The sequence below is a fragment of the Desmodus rotundus genome, chromosome 7 (assembly GCF_022682495.2).
Source record: "Desmodus rotundus isolate HL8 chromosome 7, HLdesRot8A.1, whole genome shotgun sequence".
Lineage (NCBI taxonomy): Eukaryota > Metazoa > Chordata > Mammalia > Chiroptera > Phyllostomidae > Desmodus > Desmodus rotundus.
In genome coordinates this window covers 339056-366434 of record NC_071393.1, presented here as the reverse complement: position 1 = coordinate 366434, position 27379 = coordinate 339056, and the positions used below count along the sequence as shown (strand labels likewise).

Below are 27379 nucleotides of genomic sequence, written 5' to 3'. Positions count from 1 at the left end.
GTGCAGCAGCCCCTGGCACTGACTGCACCACACACACCTGGCCCTGAGCCTTTCTGCTGCCATTTCTCAAGTCCAGTCCTCCTCTTTGGAAAGGCATTAGGGCTGACGTGTACTTTCCAAGGCCTACACTGCCGCTCGGCTGCAGGGTGACCACAAGCACGCTCGTGGCCTGTGCCTCTCTACAGGTTTCTGCATCTCTACAGTGGGCAACAGCCACCCGCCAGGTGAGGTTCTGCGGGCTGTGAAGAGCACACATGACCTCTGCCACAGTGTCACCCTGTCACAGCAATTCTCCTGTCACTCAAAGGCTGTAACTTGCACCACTTTTCCTGGCTGGACCCACATTTGTACCCTGATGTGTGTCCTACCCTGAGTTGACTATTTTTCTGTGGGCACATCTCTGGCCACAGGAAGGGGCCCAGAACACAGGACAGGGAACTGCCACCTGTCCTCACGGTTGCTTCTGACTCTACAGAGTGAACAGATGGAAGCCCAAATGACACTATTTTAGCTCTTCATTTCCCAAAACTAGGGCAGACATTAAAAAGATTTCTAATGTTCCCTCTATACCCCAAACTCAGAGAGGACGAGAACAAAAGGTCAGACATTCTGGGGTCACAGCCCTGGGCACCTGAAGGTGCTGGAGCAGAGGGCCGTCTCGTCGTAGCTGGCGGGCGCACTGGAGGCCTGGTTGCCAGTGATCATGTCCTCCAGGGAGGCCTGCGGGACCACATCGAAGCTGATGCCCATGCTGTCGGCCCCCTCCATGTCGTTGATGTGGTGAGACTGCAGGATGGTGTTGACGGCCAGGTTCTGAAGGTCCAGCTCCACACACACTGCACACAAAGACACGCCTATGCCCTGGCCACCCTGGGTAAAGAGCCTCACCGCAGCGAGCACTGCTGCGTCCTGGGGCTGCCAGGGAGACAGAGAGCACCCAGCTCAGGCTGACCACAGAGCCCGCCCTGTACCCATCTCACACCAGCTCGGCTGAGCCCTGAGGGTCAGTGCTGGGTGTTCTCACCAACTCAGAATGGCAACAAATGGCAGAAACACCAGCAGCAGAGGTCCCTGAGGGTCTCGCCCACCTACCTGTGGAGTAACAGCCTGAACTGTTAATCTCCTTGGTGGCCTGGTCCTCGAACTCCATAATGAGGCGGTTGTCATCAGCCTCCTTCCCACCCAGGTCAGGGCGGCATGTGGGGGACAGCCAAAGCAGATGGTTGTGGCGCTGGAGGTGGCGGGCAAAGAATAGGTCGGAGCCAAAGGTGGAGATGTCCTCGGGCAGATTTCCAATGGGGATGTGGAAGTACCTGCATGGGGTCGGTCCCACGAGGGAGTGGAATCAGAGAAGACCGACTTGCTGGTAACACCGAGGTGGGCAGAGCCGCAGAAATGCCAAGAGCAGCCCTGTGCTTTGCTCACCTGCTCATCTCAAAGGCCTGTGACAAACAAGTGTCCAGGTTGAGGTAGTGGCGGATCATGCGCCGGGCTCCGTGGCGCTGCCAGTCCAGCACTCCATAGCTGATCTTGTCAGCCACGCGAACAGGTACCAGTGGGAATTCTTCTAGGATGGGAATCTCGCTGGCCAACCTTTTCAGCTCCCAATTGGACTGCACGGCAATGAGGGTGGGCCCACGGCGCTCCTCCTGAGCACAGGGAGGAAAGTGGCCGGGGGGGACCCGGCCTGGGGGAGGGGGCATGCATGATAGCACTCCCACCTCACTCACCTTGTAGGCCAGCAGGAAGCGCTGGATAGCTCTGCAGATGGTCTTCAAGTCAGTCTCAGCCCGAACTTCAAATGTGTGTTTGGGGGGAGGGAGGAGCTCAGGGCCCACTTTCTCCAGCAGGAGGCTGTGCTCAGCCGAGTACAGGGTGCTGAGGCTGGGCATCTGGTTGCTTCGCACCTGCATAAGGGCATGTCAGCTCTCCCCCAGAAGGGGGTGCAGCTGTCACCACCACCTCCATGGTTCCGCTTCTAATTCAACTGTCATGGGCACTCGCAGGCAAAGGCTTCTGGGAACAAGGCTGGGGGCTACTTTGTCCCTGCCCACTGGTCCGTCCCTCCCACAGCCCCAGCCCAGGAACTCACGGTATCCAACACAAACACAGACGCCCTGTGCTGAGAGGGAACGAAGATGCCAAAGAGCGCCTTGTGGCCTTGTGTGCGATGATACAGGTAGATGTGGCGGATGCTCCCTACAGAAGAACATGCAGGTCACCCGAGATGTGCTAGAGACAGGGCCAAAGGGGCGGCCGGCACACACCATACCTGGTTCCAGGTAGCTGAACTGGGCCAGTGAGCGCATCTCCAGGTGTTCAAGAGAGAAGGTTTCTGCTTCCCAGCCTGCCAAGTGCCTCACCAGTTGTTTACTGACCACACACACGCAGCCCAGGTGCACCAGGGCCCGGAACAGTAACGGCACCTGGGAGGATCAGGGTGGGCAGCGCTGACTGTGGGCACAGTCAGAGCACAGCCCTCTGCTCCGGTTGGGCAGACACACTGCTCAGATTCTGTCCCTGGGGTGGACTCCACAGGGACTGCTGCTAGCCCACCCGTGCCCCACGTGGGTTTTCTTTCCTCTACTCCATGCAGCTAGATCCTTGCTCAGTTTGGCTGGGAAGGCAAATTACCTGCGTCTCATACACGCCCTCGATGTCTGGGGCCGACAGCTCAGTGTTGATCTCGTTGATATGTTCTTGGTACATGTCCTCCGGCACCGAGTACTCATACAGGTTGTAGACCATGTTGGAGCGAGGAAGGACTCGATGCACCTGGGGACAACACAGCAATGACCTTGTCACATGGCTAAGCAGTGATGTTTAACATACTCTGCACAGGTGCACACACATGTGTACACAGGTACATACATTATTTAAACGGTCCTAGCCCTACTAGTGCCCACAACTGTGGAGTACACTCCATTTTACTCTCTGAGGAGTAAAACTAATACCTTGGAGAATTAACTCAGAAGCAACCTGAGGCCTCTGCAAAGTACACAAGTTCTCAGCCTGGGAGGGGGCAGGTGTTCCTAGTTCATTTCTTCTGTCTTTTCCAGGCTTTATGAGGGTGCAGGCTGCAAAAAACTGGGAGAGACCATCCTTTCCTGGCCAGAGGACAGGGAGAGGAGCCCCTGGGGGACACGGAGCAGGGCAGTCCTGGTGAGGAGGGAGCCAGAGAGGAACCCAAAGGGTGGAATACCATGAAAGGAAGGACGTTCTCCCACAAAGTTCCACTGTCACATTCAAGAAAGCTATAGGAGTTCCGGCCACCCGTCCAGCTGTGCCACACCCTCCCTGTCTCTCTCTATGTCCATGTTCTGCTGAGTCTCCAGGTCAGAGTTTCACCGTCTCAAGAAACCCTTCTCACTCGACCTGGCTCTGAGCACACATCTCACCTGAACTACGTGGTGGGTGCTCAGAAACATCAGGTGGGGCTGACGAGGACCTGCCGGGGGGGGGAGGCAGACGACCACCCACCGTAAGATCCCACTTTTATGAAATGTCCACACTGGGCTCGTGCAGAGGCAGAATGTGGGCTGGTGGTGACTGAGGGCTGGGGGAAGAGACCGCTAAGGGGCCTGGAGTGTCTTCGGGGGGTGATGAAAATGTTCTATAATCAACTGTGGTGATGGCTGCATGACTCTGAACACACTATCAGCAACTGAACTGCATAGTAAATGAGTGAATTGTAGGGCATGTGACTGACAGCCCAATAAGCTTTGACACCGTAAGAGCCTATTGATATAGAGTCTGCAGACAACTGTCCACCCTGTGGACATGAGACACAGAGGACCACGCACCCAGGACAAGGGCACCAGCAGCTCCTGTCACTCTGCACTCAGCCTTCACAGACATCAGTTCGATGATTACTGCAGCATCCGAGAAGGCTCTCAGGAGATGGAGGCTCCAGCACACTGTGCTCAGACCTGCACGGCCCACCAATCCCTGTATCTGCAAAGCCCGATTCTTTCTGCAGGCTCCATCACTGTGGAGACAACCTCAAAGGCACTAGCCACCTCCCGTACCTTTCGATATGCAGGCCCCTCCTCTGCTTTGGGCACCCGCTGGTTCACGTAGAACACACGGGGGATGTTCAGCCTGATGCAGTGCAAGTCGCTGCCGATGACAGCCCACAGCCTGAACATGCCGGCTTGGCTGGTCTCACTGATCTGAAAGGAAACAGACCACATGGCGGCGCATGTCAGCCTGCTACAGAAAGTGCACCACACCTGCGGACAGGCAGCCTCCCTGGAGGCCTTTAATCATCGAGGTACAAAAATCAAGGTCTGCCTTTTCTCCTCCATTCCAGACTGCAGGATGGTCCCCACAACCCCGAGCTGGCCAGACATCCCCTCCCATCGGCCATGCTGATGCCCTGAGGTGTCCTGCCACACCCTCCCAAGGGACCCCTGTCCGCACCTGCACAATCTGCCATGGAAGGTCCAGAATGCTGCGGGCGGTTCTTCGCAAGAAGCTCCCCAACCCCGTGGCAGGCACGTCTCGCATGGGACCAGGCTGTAGCACACCCTCTGCTTCCAGACGCCGCTTCTTCCTGCGAGCCAGGCGCTGTCGGGCCTGCAGCTGCCACTTCTTCTTATGAAACCGGAGCCAGACCAGCCACTCTTCCTAGGAAAGATGGTGGGATAGGTCAAAAGGAGGCAGAGACACAGTAAAACAGGACAGCCTTCCATGGCAACAAAACCACATAGCTTCTAAGTACTCTGTAAGGACTGGGCATCCCGCCAACCTCCTCAGGACCAATACCCATCTCAGGGTCCCTGTGCCACTCAGCAGACCCCACAGGAGACAGTGCACCCTAGCGTGGGCCTGACTGGTGTCTGCTCCCTCCACCCACTGGCCAGTCCAGATGCCCTGAGGCTTCTTACCTGGGTGGTTCCAAGGGCTGGAGGCTGCCCCAAGATTTCCTGCCAGGGGACCATCAGCCCCAGATCTTGTGAGTCCTCCTGGCTCTCCCAGAGGACCCGCTTCCTCTTCGTAGCTATGGGGATGGCCACGTGGGGCAGCTTTTGGAGGCTGAAGTCCTCCATGTCTGGAGCACCAAGGCTATGGGTGCTGTCTGGAGCCCGGGCCATGCTCACCTGCAGCCACCCAAAGGGGACTTAAAACCTGGCTTTTGGCAAATTCTACTACTAGAGATCCATCCGAATGGGATAGAGTACTAGTATGCAAAGTTACTCATTACAGACTAAACTACTATTTTTCACTTTTAATTGCAAAGAGTTCAAACCGAAATGTCACTGGAGTGTCACCATTTGTGTTTGCTCCAGAACTCTCCTTTCCTTGAGAAATATATTGCAAAGAACAGGTAAGCCCCCTTCTTCCCTCCCAGTCTCACACCTTTCATTACCTGTCTTTGGCATTTTTTAGTGTTTATAACATGTTTTTATTTTACAGTTTAGAAAACGCAAGTCTCAAGGTATAGTGGCTCACTCAAAGTCACTCAGTCTATAGGCATGTTCTGTGTGTGCGGTAAGATGGTTCTCCACCCAACCCGAGTCAGTGCCTCCTGTCACTGATGAGCACTGGGAACAATTCAAGGGCAGAGCCTCAAGGTGTACATTTATAGGGGGGAAAAAAAAAAATCCAGACGCTTGATGGCAGTATCCAACCCCACAGGTGGCAGCATGGGGACGCTAGCGCCATGTGCCCACGGGACCAGCCCAGCCCCGACTGGCACAGCCTCTGCCATCCCAGGCCAGGCCCCATTACCTGTCTCTTGCCCTCAGGGATGAAGAGCTCACTGATCTTCTTCTGCTTGTAGACATCATTCTTCTCCAGCAGTTTCTTGTGCAGCCAGTCAGGGTGTTTGACGCGAGGCACTGGGTTCTTTACCTGTAACAAGGGTGAAACTAATCCCTTGTCTGACTGTGAGTTTGGGCCTTGCCCAGGGTCCTGTCTTTTAAGCCACCTGGGGCCCTGCTGATGTGACCCTTCACCTCACCTGCTGCAGAGCTGCGGGAATTGTGATGATCTTCTGTATGGCGCTGCCCAGCCGCTCAATGTAGTAGTCCCAATCCAGAATCTGCGCACAGGGACGACGGGGAGCATGAGAAAAGCACTGTGCTTCTCTGCATCTTACTTATCCTCTTAGAAAGTCTGACGAAAGTACCCATTTCACAGAGGAGAAACCTGATGCACAGAGCTTAAATGACACTCATAGGCAGGGGAGCCAGCACCAGGACCTTGTGACAGAACTGCCTTGGTCTGTCCGAGACACAGTGAAAAGCCACCCCATGTCTAACTTTCCCAGTTTTCCACTGAAGGGTAACTGTTTCCTCTCCCATCGTGTGACAGAAAGGAGGGCACCAAGAGTGAAGATAAGTCAGGGATGCTGCTCTGTCTAGGTTTCCACCTGACCTTCTGGGAGTAGAAAAAACCAGCACTCACTGTCCGAATATCGAAGTCCTGGAGGGAAGAACTCTTCAGCCACTTCCGGAGAAAGTGTCTCCTCACAGTGGGCTCTGCCTGGAAAATGGCGAGTGGGATGGCCCTGGGTGGTAAGAGGCAGAGCTGACAGCCAGAACGTCTGAGACCTTCGGCAGAGTGCTTATCACTTAATGTTATTTTTTTAATGTTGTTATTTGTATAAACTATACCTAGTATCTGTTTACTGCATTTAATAACTAAATAATGCTTTATTGTATAGAATACCATGGTTTAATAACCATCCCCCACTGGTGGTCATTTGGTCTCTTGTTCGGCTGCTGTGACCAGGCCCGTTGAAAAATACCCTCAAGTACATGACATCCATGTGCACGCTGGTAATTAACCATCTCTGAAGTGCTCTCCAGTGATAACGTACAGGAAGAGTCCTCTGCTTTCTTGGAAGAATAAGCCAGTTTGCATGCCACCAGCAGCGGGCAGGCAGCTGCCAATACCCTTCTTCCCACTGGAGAAAATATCTGTTATTGTGAAGTGTTATGAACATAAAGCTCAGGAAGACAACAAATACCCGCACACCCACCACCTAGTCCTCAGCTCCAAGCCCTGCTGTCGGACTTCATGTGTGAAAAAGCGAGAGGACAGCGCCACCCCGTGCAGCCTGCTGCTCTCCTCATGGAGAAGGAAGCTCGGTCCTCATCCTTGCTTCCACGCACGTCTTTATGCCACTGCTACAGAGGTGTGTATCCACAAGCACGCGAGTGTTTTCCGTATCTGTGAACTTCACACAGAGGTGCTGTGCCGTACACATCACCTTCAACTTGCTGTTTTTGAACTCTCGGTGTTGGAATGTAGCCGTGAGTCACTCCAACTCCTATACAGCATTTCGTTCTATACAAAAATACATTTATCTATTTCTGGCTTCAAGGACACTCATGATGTCCCCAAATTTTGCTGCTCAACACAGTGCAAACACGGCAGTGGTGCAGGACATGTCCCCACAAGTGCTTGACTGTGCAGTGAGTCAGGGATGCTCTCCTTCACCATGTATTGGTTTCTCTCCAAAGTGCCTGTCACCCACAGTCCCAGGTACACTGTGAATGCTGGTCTACGTGGTCACCAGCAACTGGTATCAGCAGATTGTCTGTCTCCAGCCGACGGGGGCATTTCCCGACTACTGTGCTTTGGAACATCTTCCCATGCGCTGGCCATCCGTTTCACCACTTGTGAGTCGCCGTTCCTGTTCCTCATTTTTTCTCTGGGTTGTTTTTTTCTAACTGATATATAGGAATTCTTTATTTTACTCTGCATATAATCTATTTTGGCCTTATATCAATTCCATTTTTCATGACTGGGGATTTCTTTTTAAGAAAATAGTTGCTGTGTTTAATTCATTTTTTTCTTCCCTGCAGGTCTTCCTAGCATAGGTGAGAACACTGACCATTGCAGTTTCTGGTTTTATCAGTTATCTCCTGCTGTATTACAAACCACTCCAAAACTTGATAGGTTGAAATAACCAATTTTTTGCTTATGAGCGTGTACTTTGAGTGTTCGTGTCTGGGGCCACCGTGTGGATGTGGTGGACTCCCTTACAGCTATGGTCTCTCCAGCTCCATGGTCCACATCAGGAAAATAAGAGCTCAGAGCAGAACCACAAGGCCTCCTATGACCTGGTATCAGAGGTCACATGTCATTTCTGCCACATTCCCCATGTCACAGCAAGTCACAGGGCTGCTTAGATTCCAAGCAAGGGACACACCTTGTCACGGAGGTGGCACTGCAGCAGCTGTCTCTGAAACAGCTTTTCTTAATGCTGCTCAGCACTTCCCCAAGTTGCCCACAGTTGTGCACACGCCACCCACAGGGACAAGCATGCCTTGGATCCACTGCATTCTCCTTTTCATTCGAGCAGCCCTTGCTCAGCTCCAACAGCCCTAGGAGCATGGGATGATGGGAGAACTGCTCTGTTGACCCTGAAGTCTACAATTGGGACTGGATGCTGCTACAGTATAGAGTCCTTTGCTGTTGCCTTAATGTGCTCCAGAAGCTGGAGGACACCCCTTCTGTCATGAGGATGAAAGGAATATTGGAATACTCTGGACGCTGACAGACTCCCTTTGCTTTGTGGGCGTCTGGCTCTTGACATGCCTTGTTCTGTACAGAGCTGACTCACATGGGACTGAGCACCCAGAGAGGAAGCACACATGGTGCTTGTGAGCTGAGCAAATCTTACAGGCTGTTGAGGGCAGGAGGGCAGGAGGTCACAGAGACGTGGCAGTGGCGGTGCGCTGGAGCATCCTGTGAAGCACACCACTGTCACCTCCCCAGCCAGGGCGCACCAGTGTCCTTGAGGGTGTGACAGGACCTTGAATGGGGCCCATGACAGCTGATACTCCATGCACCCAAGTTCTCTGGGGCTCCTAGTGGTTGGGCTCACTGTGCTTGCTCTGGGGTCCTGCAGGGCCCAGTCCCTCATCACCCTGAAAGCCCTCACCTCTCTGTGACAGGAGAGCCCTCAGGCTTCCGGGAGATGATGTAGCGGCAGCTCAGCCCCGCGTCCTTCACCATCTGGTCTCCCAGGAACTCGGCTAGGCGCTTGGCCGTGCTGATGGATGTAGACTTCTGCTCCCCATAATCTTCCAGCTTCCGAGACATGGAACGGTTCTCAGAGATCAACTCAAAGAGCTCAGAATCAGGCATGTTGGCTGCCTGGAGAATGGACAGAACATTGTGTACAGAGGTAAAGGAGCGTCCCCAGCTCACCTGGGAATTCTTCCTGCGGAATCGCTTTTCCCAGTGGATGAGCTGAAGACGTAGCGTAATTCTAAGGACTGCCTCATGCCAGGCACAGCAAGACTTAAAAACCACACACAAAGCCTTAACTGTTTGTTAGTGCTCCTGCACACAGGTCCCCGACCTCCTGCCCTCAACAGCCTATAAGATTTGGAAGCTCGCCGTGTGTGCTTCCCGACTTGGTGCTCACTCTTGTGTGAGTCAACTCTATACAGAACAAGGCATGTCAAGAACCAGATGCCCACAAAGGGAGTCAATGTTCCAGAATATTCCAGTATCCCTTTCATCCACAAACCTCTTCCTAGTCAACAATGCAGCAAAGGTAAAGGAGTCTGTACGAAGATGTCTGATGCAACATTATTTATCACAGTGGAAACCTGAAGCCCACCTGATACTCAACAGTAGACAACTAGTTCTGTACGCCAACCCACGCGAACTCGATGGAACACAAACACTACAGGGTAGCACAGGAATGATGGCAAATTCCATGAGGTGCATTAAAGACACGCCAACACTGTCATTTAAGTTGTAGAAGTTGTGTGTGCGTCCACAGCACTGACCAAGACTTAATACAAATCAAAGTTGACGTGATGTTGGCAAATTATTTCTCTTATTGGATTCCTTTCTCATCATGCTACTCGTCTCTTTCATAGAACCCTTCCGCTAAATACAGAAGCAAGAGACATTCTGGGAGGCACTGGCACTCGGCAGTCTTGGGATTTCATCAGCATTAGCCTCAAGTTCATCTGTCACTGGGTCCCTCTGCCTATAGGATCCTCAGAGCCAGGTGGGGGCAGTGACCTCACCTTGCTGTACAGCACATCCAGCCAGTAGTCAGCCACCTTGGCGACAGAGCCGTACACCTCCTCCAGGGTGCTGCCCCTGAGGAAGGCCTCGAACACGGATGACTGGAAGATCTTGATGAGCTGCAGCTCCCCACGGCGCTTTACCTCGAAGCCCTTGAGCTCCGCCAGGGAGCCATCCTCATTGAACACAGCGTATCTAGAAGCACAGCAAGAACCGACATGACTGAGCCTGTGACGCTGGCTGCCCCTCACTGCCATTCTGACCCTCCTCGTCTCCTGCATCCACCCGGTAGCAAATACCCTGAGGTTTCTCTCCAACATAAAAAGGACTGAAGGGCCTGCAGCCTGTGGAACCAGAACCTAACAGGTGGTGAACAGAGCTGGTGGCATCACTATTGATAACAGCTGTCCAAATTGAATCAAAAAGGCCGAAAGACAGAACTGAGGTCGGTCCCCATCCTGGCTCCTGGTGCATTTCCTAGACAGGCTGTTAAATCTAATGCATCCATTTCTTCTCCCAAGCACAGAGGCCGTGGGATTCCTACCTCTTCTTCAGTTTCTTGCCTTCTTCCTTGGAGGCTGGAAGGATCATGGCAAGGTAGGGTCCGTCAACTTCGAAAAAGATGCTGTTCTCTGAGCGGGTCACATAGGTGAGTGAGGAAGGCTCGGCTAGCTCCTGGTACTGATCATTGGTGAAGCCTTCCTGCAAAACCAGAACAAAGAGGGGCAGCCTCACTTGTTACTGTCCAAGCCTGGGCATGACCGGCTGCCCTCCAAGCAGTGGACAGATGAGCAAATGAGGTCTTCTGTACAACGAACATCACTGAGCAAACGAAAGAGATCAAGTTTGGACACGTGTCCAATGTGGATGGACCCAAGTGCATTCTGCTGAGTCCAGAGATTACAGACATTTCCGCATGCAGAACACTCTGGGAAAGGCAAAATGGCCACACCAGAACACGCCGGGGTACCAGGTGTGAGGGTGGGAGCGGGGCTGGTGACTAAGGCGCAGCACTCGGGGACTCGGCTTGGAGCTGCTGTGTGGCTCTGTGGCAGGGACACACGACTGCACAGCACTGCACTCCACAGAGTCAATTCCCCTGTGCGCAAACCAGCAAACACTCAGCGAGGCTGTTGGGTGACCCCAAGAGGAACTGCAGAGGGACAGAAAAACCCAACAGTATTACTGATGGGTGACAGAACCCCACTGACGAGCTGGGGAAGAAGGGCTGAGGTAAGTAACTGGAAATGCTGCTTTGAGCAGGTGGTGTAAGACGGAGCACAAAAGCAAAGGTGTACAAACACTGCCGCACCATCCCCAGGAAGAGGAACAGGGCTCCTTGGAGAAATGCTGATTCCAAGGTTAGAACAGGAAAATACAAGATGAGGCTGGAGTGAACTGTATTACCAGGGTTAAGAAAGTGCTCCAAAAAACCCCACTCCCACGCCGCACAACTGGCAGGTCCCAGGGACATGGGGGTGAACGTGAAGGAGCCCAGTGGCGAGGGGAGAAAGCTGAGCCACGAACACAAGACAGCGGTGCATTACAGCCCAGGACAACGATGTCTGCAAGCCCACACGGACCTAAACACACAACCAGGTGGTCAGTAGCAAGGCAGGAAGTGAAGGGAAGGGTTCCAGTGAACGAAGAGCAGGAGGAAGGGAAATGGAACCAGCACAGACAGCACCGATGACAGCAGCTGGGACCCGTGGGCACGTGCAGTCTCAGGGGCTCCACTCGGAGGCCCTGCAGTGCTTTGATGCACGGCAGGGAGAGGGACCCGCTCCCAGAACAAGGCCACTGGGAGGCGGGCGGCCTCGCCTCGTGACTGGTGTCAGATCCCGACACCACACACGGACAGCGCTCCATGACCTATCGCTTGTGAGGTGTTCCTCCAAAAACCCAAGTAGCCTCAGTGTAATAACAGGAAAAACAGACAAATCCAAACTCAGTGGCAGTCAACAAGACACCCGACCAGTACTCGTGGAAGGGTCCCGGTCAGGACAGAAGGACAGACCGGAAAGCCCGGGGCCTGCCAGGCCGGAGGGGACTGAGAAGGGCGACTGCATGCAGCACGAGGTCTGGGAAAAACTAGGAAATCCGAATTAAGACGAGCTGAGTGACAGCTTTGCGTCAACCTGAGCCCCTCAATTCTGACGACTATGCTGTGGTCCACAGACCATGTTACCATCAGGGGAAGTCGGCTGAAGGGTACAAAGGAATTCTCTGTTCTGTTTTTAACTTTTCTGTAAATTTAAAATTATTCCAAAATAAAAAGCTTAAAAGCAAAACAGTCTGGGTGCTGTGCTGAAGGAGAAGGGAGACACATCCAAGTGACTTGAAGACAGGATCTTCTGTATGTGCCCTCAGCCTAGAGAACACAGCCTGAAGGCAGAAATGTGCGGTCTGCAATCAGGAAGGTGGATGGAGTGAGTCCCCTCTCCCAAATCCACGTCAGTTAGTGCCGCCAGAAATCCAGGCTCACCTTGACCATGATGTTTAGCATGGCCCCAGGGTAGGATATGGTCACCCTGGGCTTTTTTGTGCTAGTCGTCTTGATGACAAAGTTCTCAGGGAAGCTGTTGGGCAGCACGCACCATATTCCATCTGTGTCCAGCTCTAAGGGCCTCCTTCGGAGAAACAGACCATTGAGGCCACGTACACGCTGGACTGTGGCTCGTGTAGCAAGAAGCCAGTGCCAAGTCCTGACCGTGGACGAGGCCCTCCCACTTTCCCACTCCATCCTCCCCGGCCTTTCCCTCCCACCTCGGCCCTCCTCACAGCAGCCTCACCCAATCTGCTCGATCAGCTCCCGAGCCTGGGTGATGATGCTGGCCCCCGTGAAGCAGACGATGCCTGCCATCTCCATGGAGTACCAGCGGGCCCTGGGAAGGACAGTCACAGCTACAGGTGGCGGGGCTCCCTCCACGGGGTCATTAGCAAAGGTCAGAGGAAGTAGAGAAGGACACCAAGAAGGGGACTCTGAAGCTTGACAGGAGGACTAAGAAGGAATTTAGCTCTGATGAGGACCCTTCTCTGTCTCTACTTCAGGTGGGAGGCCTTGGCTCTGGAAATTCCGGGAAGGAGGCAGCACAATAGGTTACAACCTCAGCCTCAGGGGACTCTCTACACCAGTCCAGATGGTTAGTGCCCCTGGGAGCCTTCTCCACTCTTCCAAACCCGTGGGCACCCTGCACTTCTCAGGGAAACACATCTACAGACATCTTCAGCCTCCCGCCAGCCCACCTGGCTCACTGTTCCTGTACCTTGTTTCAGGTAGAGGTATCTCCTGCCCCTGAAACTTTGCTCCAGGCTCTAGCCCTGCTCTCTGCCCTGCCTCCCTACCATTAAAAAGCAACGCGAATAAACAAAATGACCCTCTCTCAAACCCGGCCCCTGTGCCACCCACTGCCTTTCTCCTCCAGAGCTGCCCTGGTAACCCTCCCTGCAGCACCCAACCCTAGAACCAACCCCAGGAACAGTCTCCACTTGGCATCCCCCCACCCTACGCTTGACCTCTCAAATAACTTTACACCCCTCATCAGTCCCACGGTGCTGCAATTGCCGAGCACCTGTCTCCACGGCCCCAGTGATGACATTCTGTAAGTCACATGTGTTGGACAGAAAGGGCCAAATCGCCGTCTCCTGCCCGGGATGTTCAGTGGGGGCTCCCCAGACCGACGAGCTGGCGTGGCCCTCACCTCTACCCCGCCTCAGCACGCTCTCAACCACACTTTTCGGATGGAGGCCTGCAGGCACTCTGCTCTCTCCTCTCTAGTCCCTTCACTCGCCCCATGGCCCAGAGGGCCCAGGCAGGAGCGTACCCTTTACGCATGACGTAGCCGTAGAAGGAGTTGAGGATGCACTTGTGTGCCAGCTGCAGGGAGTCATACAGCACCTCCATGTTCTTGCAGCGCTTGACCTCGGCCGCGTCGCCTGCCTCCACAGCCGCACTGAGCTTCTTTTTCCACACCTGGGAACACACACACCTCCTAGATCACAGCTCACATTCTACAGGCATAGCCAAGGCTCTATTTCAACGTTATGAATGTAAATGAAAGTTACGGAGAAATAAAATGAAGACTGTAGGTGGCTGCCCTAGAGGGACACTGGTATTTCGCAACGTTTGCTTTATTCCATCCGCTCTCTTGTTCTCTTCTCAGCACTGCCATCGAGGCTGCAGATACTAAACACCTCACCACACACTTTCAAGGACACGTTCCTACATAATCACCATGCCACTACTACCCCAGAGAAACTTAGCATGGCCCTGGCTGGTGTGGCTCAGTGGATGGAGCGCTGGCCTGCGAACCAAAAGGTCCCTGGTTGGAGGTGTGCAAGCAGCAACCAATCTATGCTTCTCTCGCACATCAGTGTTTTTCTCCCTGCCTTCCCCTCTCTCCAAAAATAAATAAACAAAATCTAAAAAAGAAGAAACTTATCATGGATATGATACTGACTTGTCCCCTGTTGGGTCTGCACAATTCCAGCCCAGGAGCCAGGCCACAGCAATGTGTGGGGTTCTTGGGTGTCCTGATTCGCCTTTCGTCTGGACCGACCCTGTGTGAGGCCGATGTCCTATACAGACTTCTGAACACAAAGGAGTATGTCTGCGCTCCATGTGCACCTCCGGTGAGGCCCAGGACTAGGAGAAGACACTCCATTACAGCAACGACCTGCTCGGATACCTCAGACTTGGGGCAGCTGCAACCTCCTGGGACAGAGCCCAGGACCTGACAGCGGGAACCTGTGGCAGCGAGTGAAACGCACATCTGAAGGTGCCGAAGAGCAGCACCAGAGGCAAGGGCCTCGCTCCTCCAGAGCCCAGGGTTCCTGTGTGGCCCTGTGGTTCCAGTACCTCTCTGACCTGACGCACCGACAAGCTGCGTCACAGGGATTCTCAAACAGAGCTCAGACACGCCTACAGGCAGGGAGCCAAGTGCACATCGTAGGCGGCAACCCCTCGGGGGAGCGATGCACTCATCAGCCAGAATCTAAGGACCACCACTGCCTGCCAGATGCTGCACCATGCTGGGAGGCAGCGGACATGGCCTTGTCTCTGTGGTGCCGTTGCATCGTTTCTTGTCAAAAGCCACAGAACTGCCCCCTACAAGGATGGCGTCAGGAAGGGTGACAGGCACAGGCACTCAGGCACCTGAACTTCTTCCCTGAGCTGCATTTCTTCCCCATTTGCCAAGTTACAGGCAGCCACGGTGGCCCGATAAGTGACCTGCTCCTTTATTGCAGAAAGCTTCACCTCACCTCCTGGGCTGCCGTATTTTCTGTACTAGAAGAGGGTCTGGTACATTCCAGCACTTAATAAACATGCTGATGAACCAAAGGCTCCACAGAACCTATCTCAGACTAGAGGCCGTTGGATCATGAAAGCTGGGTCACAGTTACCCTCCATACCAGCAGAGGGGGGCACGTGGCGATACCCTACCCCCACGCCCAGAGACTGCACCTTACAGAATGCCGCCCCCACAGGAGAGGCTGAGGGAGAGGCCCCTGCAGCTGCTGAGGCTCCGTTGGCAGCTCAGCTCCACCTGGTCCATGGGATGAAGCAAATCTTTGCTAACAGAGGCTGTGGGGAGGGCTTGGGACACTGCCGTCACCGATCGCCTGAGGCCACAGTGTCCTGGGATGAGGAGCCAGGCCTGTTTTGTGTCTCTATTAAGTGGACTTAGGGGGATGAGAGCTACTCAGTAGTCCCTGGTAGAAGAAACTGATAAAGAAATGGAGAGACCAAAAGTATTTCAGCAAGTTCCCCATCCAACGTGAGAAAAAAATGATTTTAAACGTTTGCTACTTAAAGAACAGAAAACTTAAGACACTTATTGAGTATCACAGTCACTACACTGTCAGTGCCTCTCTGATGCAGACGAACCGGTAACTTCAGAGTTAAGATGGTCTGGCGGTTCCCCGAAGGAGCACAAATACCATCACCAGCCGACCCAGCAATCGCACTCCTGGGGATGCAGGCAGTCGAGGAGGTGTTTGTACACACGCGACTGCCCAGACAGTGCCCAGCAAGGCTCTGCATCTGAGGAAAGGAGACCCACCTTGTGGAGACCTTTGAACTCGTAGCGCCTGTCTCGGAATGCACGCACGGTGTCCACGTAGAAGGAATTCTCCCGCTGGCAGATGGTGGTCAGGCGCTCCTCCACTTTGGTCATGTGTATCTTCTTGTACGCCTTGCGGCAGTAATCTGAGGTACAATGCCGGGGGGTGGGGTCGGGGGACCTGAGACTCCACACAGGAGACAGCCAAAGGAAGCCAGGATGCAACAGAGGCCAACACATCAGCTTTCTCTGAGGCTAGTGTATCACACCAAAGCAAGGGCAGGCAAGGCCAGAGGAAGGAGTTGAGCCCCTGAGCGCTGAAGGAGGAATGGAAAGAAGCCTCCGGGAGGAACAAGGCCACAGCGACCTGATCTGCTTCAATGACTGCTTTACCCACTCCAGGTTATGCCGTACCAACACAGCCCAACAGAGGCCCAAGTCCAGGCCACTCACCTGCCAGCCTTCTCTTCTCATATTTAGCCTGCTCCTCACGGGACAGCTCATGGAAGGCCCGGGCTGGGCCCTCGGGTGTCAAGGGAGGGAACTTCTCCGATTCCAGCTGGTGCTGGATCCTATGGTACTCGCTGCGACTGGCCGGCACTAGGCGGGATGGCGGGAAAAGGGTCTGTGACAGAGACCAGCCCTCCAGCTTCCCGCTGGGCAACCCCACCCCCTCCAACCCAGGAAGGCACTCACTGAACTCGCCCCTCCACTGCCAGGCCATCTTCCTCTGGCAGTTTGCCCCAGGCTTGTTGAAGTCGCAGGCCGCACAGGTGGCCTCGTCCACCATGGCAGAGGGCTACGGAGGACATGGGAGGGAGCAATCAGGGGTCAAGCAGAAGAAACCCCATCTGATGCAGGAATCTGTCTTACCTGCAGGCGGTTCGTCAGAATGATGTTTGGGTACATGGCCCCCACATCCAGGTGGTAGATAAGGGGACACTCAATACGGTTAGGAACATCTTTCAGGGAGGTGAGCTTGGTTTTAATCTGGTCACACACCTACAGAGAAGGGCGACAGAGGTGGAGGCTGGTGGCCAAAATAAAAACTGGAGACTACAGAGTAACAAAGAAAGCACCACAGAACCCAGATGGACAGAAGCCACCAATACCAGGCCCCGGAGGTGCAGGAAGCTTACAAGAAAGAGCAGAGCCCTAATGAGGACAGCAGCCACCATCCCAGAAGAATGTGGGGGTTGAGAGAAAACTGCACAAGACTGCCTGTGGCCTTGCATAGCATGGCCCTGTCTGCCAGTGAGGGTGGGACCTGGCCACCCTTCCTGGGTGCCCTGTGAGCCCTCGAGGTGCGGGCACGTGACATGCTGTCTATCTCACAACCCCTCACCTGACCAATGAGAAGTCTTGAAGGTTAGCATGGGCTCTGACCAAATACCAAGCTCCGAACTGTGGTGCTAAGACTGCCTGCAGCTGGACCTTATAAACCAGTGGGTCAGATTTCTGTTTCTAGCCAGAGGTTGTCAGCCTAAAAACCCTCCTGATACCAAACACCGAAGGAACCCTGTGTGAAATACGAGAACTGTCCCTGTAAATGCAGAACTGAGCTTCTGTGTTATACCCACAGTGCGAAAGTGACAAGCAGACTCTAAATCAGAGCAGGGAGCTTGGTGGGTGCCCTGGCAGAGGCTGGGCCCTGTGTCAGGTTTCCAGGACCACCCCAGGTTTGGTGACTCACAGAAAGGACACGGACCACGATCAGCCAAGGGGAAAGGCGTGTGCAGTGAGCCTAGGATGCAGTGAGCTTCATCCTCCCAGCACTACACTGTGACGACACGTGTGTGTGCCGTCCCCTAGGGAAGCACCGAGGAAACCCAGCGCCCAGGCTCTTAGTGGTGGGGCGTCACATGGGCCCCTCCTGCACAAACCAGGTGAGACTCAGGAGGAGGGCTCAGCACAGACCAGTGTTTGCACAGGAGCATAGATACGCGAGCCCTTCCTCTCAGAGAGAGGGGAGGACCTCCTGACCCCCCGGCTAGCTTGTCACAAGACCCACCACCACGTTCCTGGAGCTGCTGAAACTACCTCTCACTGAGTCAGGTTGCTGACGTGACAACACTGTCCTGTCCTACGGAGCAGAGCAGAAGACCTTTGTCATTGGTCTCAGCAGCAGCACGCAGCAGGAGCACGAAAAGCACACTGCTGACAGAACGCAGCATGTGGGAACACCTACTCCCTTCTCCCAAGCGTTACCTCCTGGAAGTTGGTGACCTCCTCCATGGGCACCTTCTCCTCTTCCTCGATGGCGTGACGCATGGTCTTCTCCACTCGCTGCAGCAGGAAGTCAAAGGCAGCGGGATTCTAGTGCAAATGACCGACAGGGACACAGATGAGATGGGAAAACGCTCTGGCACCAACCAACATACCTCAGGTGGGACGCCGCAATGTCCTGGGCCTGGGCAGGCCAGACCAAGGATGCCCAGTGAGGAGCCCACAGGGTGAGAAGGGGGGTGAGGGCCTTACTTCAGCCCTTATGGCTTCTGGGTGCCACTAAGCCTTGAGAAACCCAGGAGGGGGCGCACCATCTTGAACCGGCAGGGGATGTCACTGCGGAACACGCCTGACTCGAGGGCCTCCACGTGGCCACCCACATAAGTCTCAGCATCCAGCACATGGCCATCATCCGTCAGCTTGTTGAACTCCTGCTCCTGCTTGTTGGGGAAGACGATGTTGGCATGGAAGGCCTGCACCATCAGCAAGGCCTCACACAGGGTCCCGGAGCCCTTCCGCAGCACCTACAGGGAAATGCCAGGCTGTGAGACCTCACCAAAACCCCACAGCCGCATCCCCATCAGCTGCCCGGGACCAGGAGAGGCACTGACCTCATCAGGCTCCATGGGGATAATAGTGCACAGAGCAAATATAAACGGGTGGACATACTTCATGTACAGGTAGTAGGTGGCCACGGCATCTGACACCGAGTATGTGGCCAGAGTCTGAGGAGATAACATCAGAGATAAGGGCAACGGCACGCCCAGAAGTACCAGTCCCCCTCGACACCCAGACCCCCGGAGTCAGCGCAGCACATGAACCTGGGGCTGCTCGGTAGCCATCCGGCACATGTCCTCAGGGTCCAGCTCCACGGGGTCATAACCCAGCTTGGCTTTGGCAGCTGCCTTGAGGTTGTGGCTGCCCACAGGAAGGTAGCTGTCTCTCTTCACCCACCTGGAAAGGAGAGGAGAGGAAATACTGGAGGTGATTCTGAGAAAGTCCAGAACCCATGAAAGGTGGCGAAGCCAGACATACACAGCAAGACGTAGAGTACCCCTAAGGGTTCTCTGTGTCACGGACATACCTGCAAACCCAGGAGAGGCCAAGGCAGGCCCCCAGGCCCCCCTCATCCTCATGGAGGACAGGAGGTAGGCAGGCAGAAACCTGTACCCAGGTCTTTCCTAGGACCCCCTGCAGCTTGTCCTGTCAATGCTGCTGGGGTCTGCCCTGCTCTCCCACCTCTTGGGCCCCGTTGTCAAACTCCCCTCCCCTCTGTACATGGTCACGTTATCAAGGACACCCCGTGCCCTTTGACCCTGTGCCTGTCTCTACTTCCTCCCCATAACTGACACCACTGTCCCCCTGGGATCCACGGCTCCTACTGTCCATGTCCTCTCCCAACTCCCTTGGCCTTACCTCTGGGAATATCTGCTGTGGCCCACCAGCATCACCACCCCAGGGCCTCCACCTTTCCTCTCACTTGTCTCCTTGAGTCCACCCACTCCCACAAGCTCAGGTTGTCATGTCCCGTGGTCTCCCCATGGATGGGGCTCCCAGGCCTGCTTCCACCTGACCTGAGCTCTGCCCCATTCCTCCGAATGCCCACACCAAATCCTAAGAACCAGCATTCCCCATGCCTCATGCATTCCTGCCCCTCAAATCCATAGACCCTGAAGTCCAACTCTCTCTTCACTCCTATTTACAATACAACCAGGCTTCTCCTCTCCAGCCCACGTGCTGTAACACCAGAGCTAGAGGGGAAGTGGATCAACTGTCAAATGTGTCAATGGCTCCCCATGATGGCCAAGATGCAATCCCCCTCCCCTCAGGGCACTGAAGGCCCACGAGACCGCTGTCCTCACCAGCCTCCCTCACATGCTTATTCCTGGCCCAGACACCGCAGCCTGCCAGGCGGAGTGCTTGTCCTTTGAGAGAGAGCTGGGCTGCTGCACCTGAGCTCTGGTGGGGAAGCTGAGGGGCCTCACTATCAGGCCTTTCCTTCTGGTCTGGCTTCCCAACCCTGATACCAACATTTAGCAGGTGTGAGCTACATAATGAGTATGTGACAAAAGACAGCACATCCCAGCACCTGGCCAGAGCCTGCAGCTGCTGTCCTCAGTGGAGGGAGCTGCTTCTCGGAAGCCACCGTCCTCACTTTGAAGGTGTGGATGGAACTGGACTGCACTCATGGAAAGCCCTCCTGAGACACTGTCACGTCGCCAGGTGAGCTGCGCGGCCTACCTGAGACAGTCCATGTGAATGCACTGGGGTGCCTTGTACTCCCCCTGGCTGTCCTTCTGGAATCCGATCTCCTGGTACATGTTCAGTCCATGGACCGCTGCTCTGGCCTCCACAAATGGCCTAGGAATGAGAGAGGATGGACAAGCACACGGGCATTTAGTTTCCAATCCCTCAGGGACAGGGGAGACTGCCCCCAGGGATGCTGAGCTAGAAGCTCCTCACACTGAGTCCTCAGAGCGGCAACCCTCCTACCATCCCCCTCCCCGCTTTTCCATTGCAACCATTTCTCAGCATACGGTTCAGCAGCATTAAGTAAATTCACAATGTAATGTGCCCTCCCAAACTCTTTTTAGTCACTCACAAATTAGACATTAGACTCACCAGTCAAAAAAGTCCCCATTGTAGGTGACCATGATGGTGGGTTTGGTCTCCTGGATATGTTCGAACCATCTCTGGATTAGATGAACCTGAATTCAATGAGTCACAGGACTCAGGGGGTTGCTTTCCTTCTTTTTCAAGCTACTTCCAAGTTCCTCTCCCAGGTTCTGGAAAAGCCACCTCACGGCAGCCCTTTATCTCTGGCCCCACCACAGCCTGCCCACGAACGGAGACAACGTCAGGAACCCGAGCCCGGGAGCTGCTGCTCTGACTGCAGGCACACTGAGGCTGCAGAAGGGTAGGGGTGACTCTCCCTCCATCTCACCGCAGTGCTGGCACTTCCCAGCGACAGCTCTTTACCTCGTCAGGTTCATTGAAGACACAGAAGGGACCTTCATACTCCGGCTTGGGGGTGAACTCAAAGTCCTCAATGTCCTCCGCTACAATCTCCCTGTTGGTGATGAGGTAGCCCTGGGATTTCACCAGCAGTCACGTGAATTAGACACAGAGCTGAGGCACGCCTCTCGGCCCCGGCCCAGAAACTCCAACCACCACAACCTCAGCGTCAACTGGAAGGCGCCCAGCTTCCCCATACCCCGAGTGCCTCAAACTTTCACCAGAAGGTTGGGAGAATGGCCGGGCATCAGAACAGATTGCTTGTTCACTTTCTTGGATTCCACTCACTCACTATTCACCCAAAAATACTAGTTGTGGGGTGGACACTGTTCTGGGGACCAGACAGTCCATGTTCCCAGGGATCTCACACCTTAGAAGTCACAGCTCACCTGGCCATCAATCATATAGGAAATCATCATAATCTGGTCAGTCTCGGCATCAGGAAACTTGAGGGGCAGTTTGGTTGTCTCAATGTCAAATGCCAAAACCACAGGGTCCTGGAGGGACAAAACATAGCGTGAGTCAGTCACAAACCACCCCCCCCACCAGCTGCTAAAACCAAGAGTCAAGCTGCCACAGGGAAAGGTTCCCCAAAAAGCAGGACAGGCATCTGAGGGCTGACCGTAATTCACTGGTGGAGTGACAACTCAACACATATGAGAAAAGGCTGGATCATAGGAAAAGCCTAGACATCTTCATCTCGGAAACGAGAAAACAAGATTGCAAGGCGGTCCCTGAACCAAGGCCTTCCAGTTACAAACCCATTTTCACCACATCTCTTGCTATCAACTTCCCTCAAACGCTCAGATCCATCCCAGCCCAGAGACCACATCACCTGGGCAGGCACAGGAGCAAGTGTAATTGTACTCTCGGGTCGGAAACTGATCAGGACCATAATCCCTCCATAACCCTTTTCAGAAAGTACTCAGGGGAAAGAAGCAAACAGACCTTTGAGTCGGACTGTCCTTTCCGCACTAATTCACACCTCTCGAAAAACCAGCGGGTGACTTGGGCTGTAGGAAATATAAGCAGCACTTACAGGTCGTTCAACCAGGTCATCTCGACGGGTGACCTCCACTGGCAAGGCGCTCCCCCGGTGTCTGACGTTGTACCAGTGTGCCTGTGGGGTGGGCAGCTGTGAACTGGAGAGCCCTGCACCTGTTTCCCGTGGACGAGCCCTTTAATCCGCCCTCCGGCTGCCGGGCACCCCTGAGCCCTGCCCGCGTACCACGTGGATCTTCAGGTCGATGGACAGGCGGGTGTGGTAGGGCACATCGTACTCTCGCATGTCCACAACATTGTCCAGCTGGTCAGCAGTCTTCTTAGAGGGTTCCTCTTCGTCCGTAATCACACTGCCCCCTTGCAGAACACTGCAAAACAGAGAGCAGCTTACTCACCTACACTCCTTGAGGGCTGGGTTGGAGAGAGCACAATCCACAGGGAGTAAACACAAAAGTTAAACCAAGGTGGCTGAGGACCAGGACAGGCCCTTCTTAAGGGTGACCCTGGATGACACCCTCGCTGAGCAGCAGGCATAGACAGCAGGAAGTTCACTGTACGCTTAGAACACTTTACGGGCACAGGTTATACCTCCGTTAAAAGAATAGAGAGAGGAAACTCTGTTACTTGGGAGGCACATCTACCAGTGTGACCTGCCCCCACTGAGTAAGAAAATGGAGGAGTGTTGTGATGTAACAGTTACAATGCTCTTGGAAAGGTCAAGTGGCAGGTAAGTGGTAACTATTTGTTACCATTTCTATTCCCACCATATTCAAGCAGGAAATCATTGTCAGTAGAATATTCACTCCAATATTAACCCACTAAACTTCAAAATACAGGAATGGACTGTTAAGGGGGAAAAAAGACAGTGAGTTTTAGAGAAGGCTTAGGCCTCTGGGGACTTGGTCTCTGGTTACGCCCTGCAGAACTCTAAAAAGTAATTTATGGGCCACTAAGGGGGCGAGGGGCACTCGCAGAAATGTTCAGGGTCCCAAATTGATCTTCTTTTGTCAGAGGGTATGGTTAGTTCTCATAACTGTTAATTAGCCAAGACTTCCTCTCCCTAATTTCTTCCCCTGCTTCCTATTATTGTTGTCTAGATGTTTGCAAAGTGTGTGGTGTCTTATATGAAATTTCTCTGCATAATGTCCAAGGTTCTCTGGAGAAAATGTGCTACATAAATCCAGGCACTTAATAAAATATGTAGACATCTTCATACTTGCCATAAATTACGAAAACAGGATGTGTTAAGGAGATGAGATTAGAAATCTAAAATGCCATGGGGTGGAGGGATGGGGAGAAAATGCAGACAACTGTAACTGAATAACAATAAAAATTTAAAAATTTAAAAACATAAAAACAATAAAGAATTCAAAAAAAAAAAAAAAAAAAAAGAAAAAGAAATCTAAAATGCCTTTACTGTTATAGCAACTCAATGTTAGAGCTGCAAATCCACCCCGTGTAAGAAAAGAGACAGCCAAAACATAAAATAGAACATGGAAATCACCATTTATTTCACACAAATGGAGCATGTAAGAATTCTACTTAACTGCTCAAAAGTGTTTCCACATTGAACAGAGCCAATCATTAACGTCACTTAACTGCTGAGTTTCCCCACCTCCTATCCATCTTGTCAACACAGAAAAAATGAGAAACAGTCCTGATGCCCGACTGGCTGCTCTGCCTGTCTGAGCGAAGCCTACCTGGAGAGCATAGCCGTGTAGGCATCGCTGGCATGGCCCTGCTCCCGGTTCTTTCTCACGGCAGGCACAATCTCCTTCCTCACCCTGACGAGGTCCTCCACGGTGTGGAAGGACAGCTTGATGTAATTTCGCTTCAAGCCCACCAAGTGATTTGGCTACAGAGTGAAGAGACCATGCAAGAGAAAAACGACTTTAATGGAGGAAGAAAATAAAGGCAGAACAATTCAAAGGTAAGTATACTTGTCAAAGAGTTGGCAACAGCAAAGCACCTTGTCCAATGTTGCATGTAGCACCAAATACGCCCCCGAGTTCTCTCAAGAGGACATCCGTCATCAAGGCCCTGTCCACACCTCCCCCCACCCACAGACACTGAGCCTGGCCTCTTGCCATATCACTCCTGACGGAGTGGACCAGCTTCACAAACCCTGAAAGGTATGAGTGACACTCACCAAGTCCAGATCCTCTTTCGGGACAGTCTCTACTTTAGCAATTTTACCCTGAAACTTCTTGGAGAGAAAAGCTGAAACTTCTCGCTCACAACCCTAAATCAGGATCAGAATGAAAGGACCTTGCATTAGTAAAATCTGCTTCCTTCCCTGCTGTTTCTCTAGAGGCCTCTTTGTTTTCAGTTCTGACGCACTCCCCACCCCAAACAAGGAGGCACAGTTCACCTGAACTGAATCTATGAAGCACAGACATACCTTTCTGGCTGCAATGTAGAAATATGGCTTGTAGGGCAACGCCACCTGTAAGAGTCACCAACCCATTCAGGGACAATGAGAAAGGAAAAGGGACAATGGAGAAGACAGGCTGCTTATACCTGTGAGCAGCCCAGCCCACTGCACCTTTGAATGTGACTTCTCTTAAGAGAGATGGGGCAGCAGGGATTCAGGGCCTGCACCCTGCACAGGGCAAGGGTTTAAGGGACAGGATACTGCCCACCTGTCGGTCTCTCCCAGCTAGCTCTCTCAGCACACCCTAAGTGGCGACTGATGTGCTCCTAGAGCCCATGTTCCCAATGGGCTCCTGGTAGCTGTAGACGGGAAGCCTCCCAAGCTCTCCTCACAGCTATAGAGCTAAATGATCACATGTCATTCTGGGCTCAGCTGAGCCTCATCACTGAGTGGGTTTTACCTTCTTGGGGTTCAGGGACTCACCTTAAACCTGCTCCCATCGTCTTGAATGAAGTAGTAATCCACTGCACTGACCAGGCGCTTATCTTCGTCTAAAACCTCCGTCTACGAGGGAGTCGGTCAACACGGGCACCAGGTCATCCTCTACACAGTGCCACAGCCCCTTCCTCCGCTTTGAAAACAAACCTTCCCCAACCCCTGCATCAACACCACCAGCCCCATTCACAAAACCCCCAACCTAACAGCCCCCAGGCAGGAATTTCTATTTGTCCTCATTCTTAAAGGCTATGCTCTTAGAGGTAATAGAGAGACCGCCCCCCCCCCCTTGTCTTCTATGGCCCAAACATGTTAAAAAGCAGAACTGAAAACAAGCCCATCTCCACCTGCGCTGCCACGGGGGGGGGTGTGGAGGAGCAGGGGGAGGAAAAGCCCAGGGGCTTACAGGGTGCATGTTGATGAGCCAGCCGGTCTTCTCCCCTGGCCCCTTGAGCCTCTCAAATCCAAACCGCGAGTCCATCTTATCCGTCCACTGGCTGCGCTCCAGGCGCTTGAGTGCCGAGACAGAGGAAGCGGGGCCATCGTCCCTGAGTGAAAGGAGGGCCATCCAGCCATCACTCACCATGATGCTCTCCACTCCACAACCCCCAGTCCGTCCAGGGAAAGTTTCAGATGTGACACGGTAGACACATCCCTGAGACACCTCACATCGAGCAAAACAGCTCATTCAAATAACGAGTCACGGGAAAAACATGAGTGGGGCAGGACCTTCAACAGCTGTTCATCTCTGTGAGCAGGACACTAATTACGACGACCATGGCTGGACACGGCTGCCTCCCGGGATATCAAACAAGCAGGAAGCCATTCATCCCAGAGACAGGCCAACTCACAACCGCTCAAACACCTGTACGGGAATGTCCGTAGCAGCTTTATTCACCGAGGCCAGAAAGTGGAAACGGCCCAGACAGGTGCATTCCGTGGAATACTACTCATAGATAAACAGGCACAGGCTTAGCGGTACTTGCAACGACGTGGATGGACGGAAAGGGAATTAGGATGAGCGAAAAAATCCCACTCCCCTGCGAGTCACACACTTTATGATTCCGCTTATATAGCGTTCTTGAAATACCCAAAGCAGAGACGGGGAACGACGTGACCCCCGTGGAGGGTTCCGCCCTGGGTGCGCGGTGGTCTGCAGCGCACAGAGCTAACGCACGCGCGCGCGCGCACGCACACACACACACGCACACGCACGCATAGGAGCTTGTGCTCTAGTGACGCGCGGCGCCACCACCCGGGAGCCCCGAGGGGACTGTACGGCATCTCCGCACTGAGAATCTACAGTGACCTCAAAATGATGAGTCGTTTGCTTCTTAAATTTAACTTTAAAGGGTTGGCTCCCTTGTCAGTGTGTTTTTTCGTCGAGTGGAATTCACAGGACCCGCTACAGCAGTTCGGCCTGTGCTCGGGGACCGGGACTGGGACGCGCGGCCCCCGGCGCGCCCACCACTCGGCAGGGTGCAGGCTGTCAGGCCAGCAGATTCGGTAAGGCTGTCGTAGATTTCAACCAAAGAAAGGACGCTGCGAGGTTGGCGGCACACTACAGCGTTTAAAAAAAAAAAAAAAAAAAAGCAAGGACCGTGACGGCCAAGTGGACCGACAGGAACGGCCGCTCCGCGGCGCCCGGTTCTCCGGACGCACCGCCGCGCGGCCGGCTCGGGGACCGCCCCCTTGTCCCGGCGGCACGGGCTCCGCAGAGCTGAGCGCCGGGAGCACGAGCGGCAGCTGCGGCTCCCTGCGCTCTGACGGCGGCCCCACCTGCGCCGCACGGACCCAGGCAGCGCGCTGCCTGCCGGCCCCGCACTCCAACGCGGACCCGGGACTCGCAGTCCCGGCCCGAGCTGTGAGGGGACTGAAGGGGACGGCGGCTGCAAAGGACTCGGCACCTCCCTGTCGCTGCTTCCGCTCAGGGGACGCCGCGAGCCCCGACCTCACCGCAGCCCCGGCCGCTTAGAGCTGCGGGGTGCGGACAACCGCCGGGCCAGGGCGGACGTGAGCCCCACGCCCACCGCCTTCTCAGCGTGAGCCCAGAGCCCGCCCTCGGCGCCTCTCACCGGCCGGCCTCGCCGTCCGCGACCGGCTCCGCGTACCGCCGCCCGCTGTTTCTCAGCACCATCGCGCTGCCACCGCAGTCCCGGAGAAATTTGGCGCGCTCCCACCAACTCTCGCGAGAGACTAG

The 27379-nt window shown here is 54.1% G+C and overlaps 1 protein-coding gene across 1 annotated transcript in view; it reads right to left on the bottom strand.

Moving 5' to 3' along the window:
- POLE (DNA polymerase epsilon, catalytic subunit) overlaps positions 1 to 27364 on the bottom strand; it is a 39351-nt gene extending 11987 nt beyond the window's left edge. Inside the window, exons 1-39 of the mRNA XM_024566808.3 lie at positions 27255 to 27364; positions 25586 to 25727; positions 25168 to 25248; positions 24712 to 24756; positions 24460 to 24552; positions 24011 to 24165; positions 22537 to 22678; positions 22348 to 22428; positions 21698 to 21805; positions 21273 to 21383; positions 20916 to 21001; positions 20535 to 20654; positions 19115 to 19247; positions 18905 to 19018; positions 18605 to 18817; positions 18276 to 18383; positions 16941 to 17069; positions 16764 to 16866; positions 16521 to 16667; positions 16068 to 16213; positions 13830 to 13978; positions 12798 to 12890; positions 12491 to 12635; positions 10550 to 10707; positions 10005 to 10200; positions 8900 to 9114; positions 6412 to 6514; positions 5966 to 6046; positions 5734 to 5856; positions 4890 to 5102; positions 4423 to 4629; positions 4029 to 4172; positions 2635 to 2775; positions 2273 to 2426; positions 2093 to 2199; positions 1731 to 1907; positions 1426 to 1649; positions 1093 to 1313; positions 632 to 836 (exon numbers count right to left, since the gene is read on the bottom strand). Coding sequence (XP_024422576.2) covers positions 632 to 836; positions 1093 to 1313; positions 1426 to 1649; positions 1731 to 1907; positions 2093 to 2199; positions 2273 to 2426; positions 2635 to 2775; positions 4029 to 4172; positions 4423 to 4629; positions 4890 to 5102; positions 5734 to 5856; positions 5966 to 6046; positions 6412 to 6514; positions 8900 to 9114; positions 10005 to 10200; positions 10550 to 10707; positions 12491 to 12635; positions 12798 to 12890; positions 13830 to 13978; positions 16068 to 16213; positions 16521 to 16667; positions 16764 to 16866; positions 16941 to 17069; positions 18276 to 18383; positions 18605 to 18817; positions 18905 to 19018; positions 19115 to 19247; positions 20535 to 20654; positions 20916 to 21001; positions 21273 to 21383; positions 21698 to 21805; positions 22348 to 22428; positions 22537 to 22678; positions 24011 to 24165; positions 24460 to 24552; positions 24712 to 24756; positions 25168 to 25248; positions 25586 to 25727; positions 27255 to 27316 — 5375 coding nt within the window. The 5' untranslated portion in view covers positions 27317 to 27364. The remainder of the gene's footprint in view (positions 1 to 631; positions 837 to 1092; positions 1314 to 1425; positions 1650 to 1730; positions 1908 to 2092; positions 2200 to 2272; positions 2427 to 2634; positions 2776 to 4028; positions 4173 to 4422; positions 4630 to 4889; positions 5103 to 5733; positions 5857 to 5965; positions 6047 to 6411; positions 6515 to 8899; positions 9115 to 10004; positions 10201 to 10549; positions 10708 to 12490; positions 12636 to 12797; positions 12891 to 13829; positions 13979 to 16067; positions 16214 to 16520; positions 16668 to 16763; positions 16867 to 16940; positions 17070 to 18275; positions 18384 to 18604; positions 18818 to 18904; positions 19019 to 19114; positions 19248 to 20534; positions 20655 to 20915; positions 21002 to 21272; positions 21384 to 21697; positions 21806 to 22347; positions 22429 to 22536; positions 22679 to 24010; positions 24166 to 24459; positions 24553 to 24711; positions 24757 to 25167; positions 25249 to 25585; positions 25728 to 27254) is intronic.
- Between the last annotated feature and the right edge of the window lie 15 nt (positions 27365 to 27379).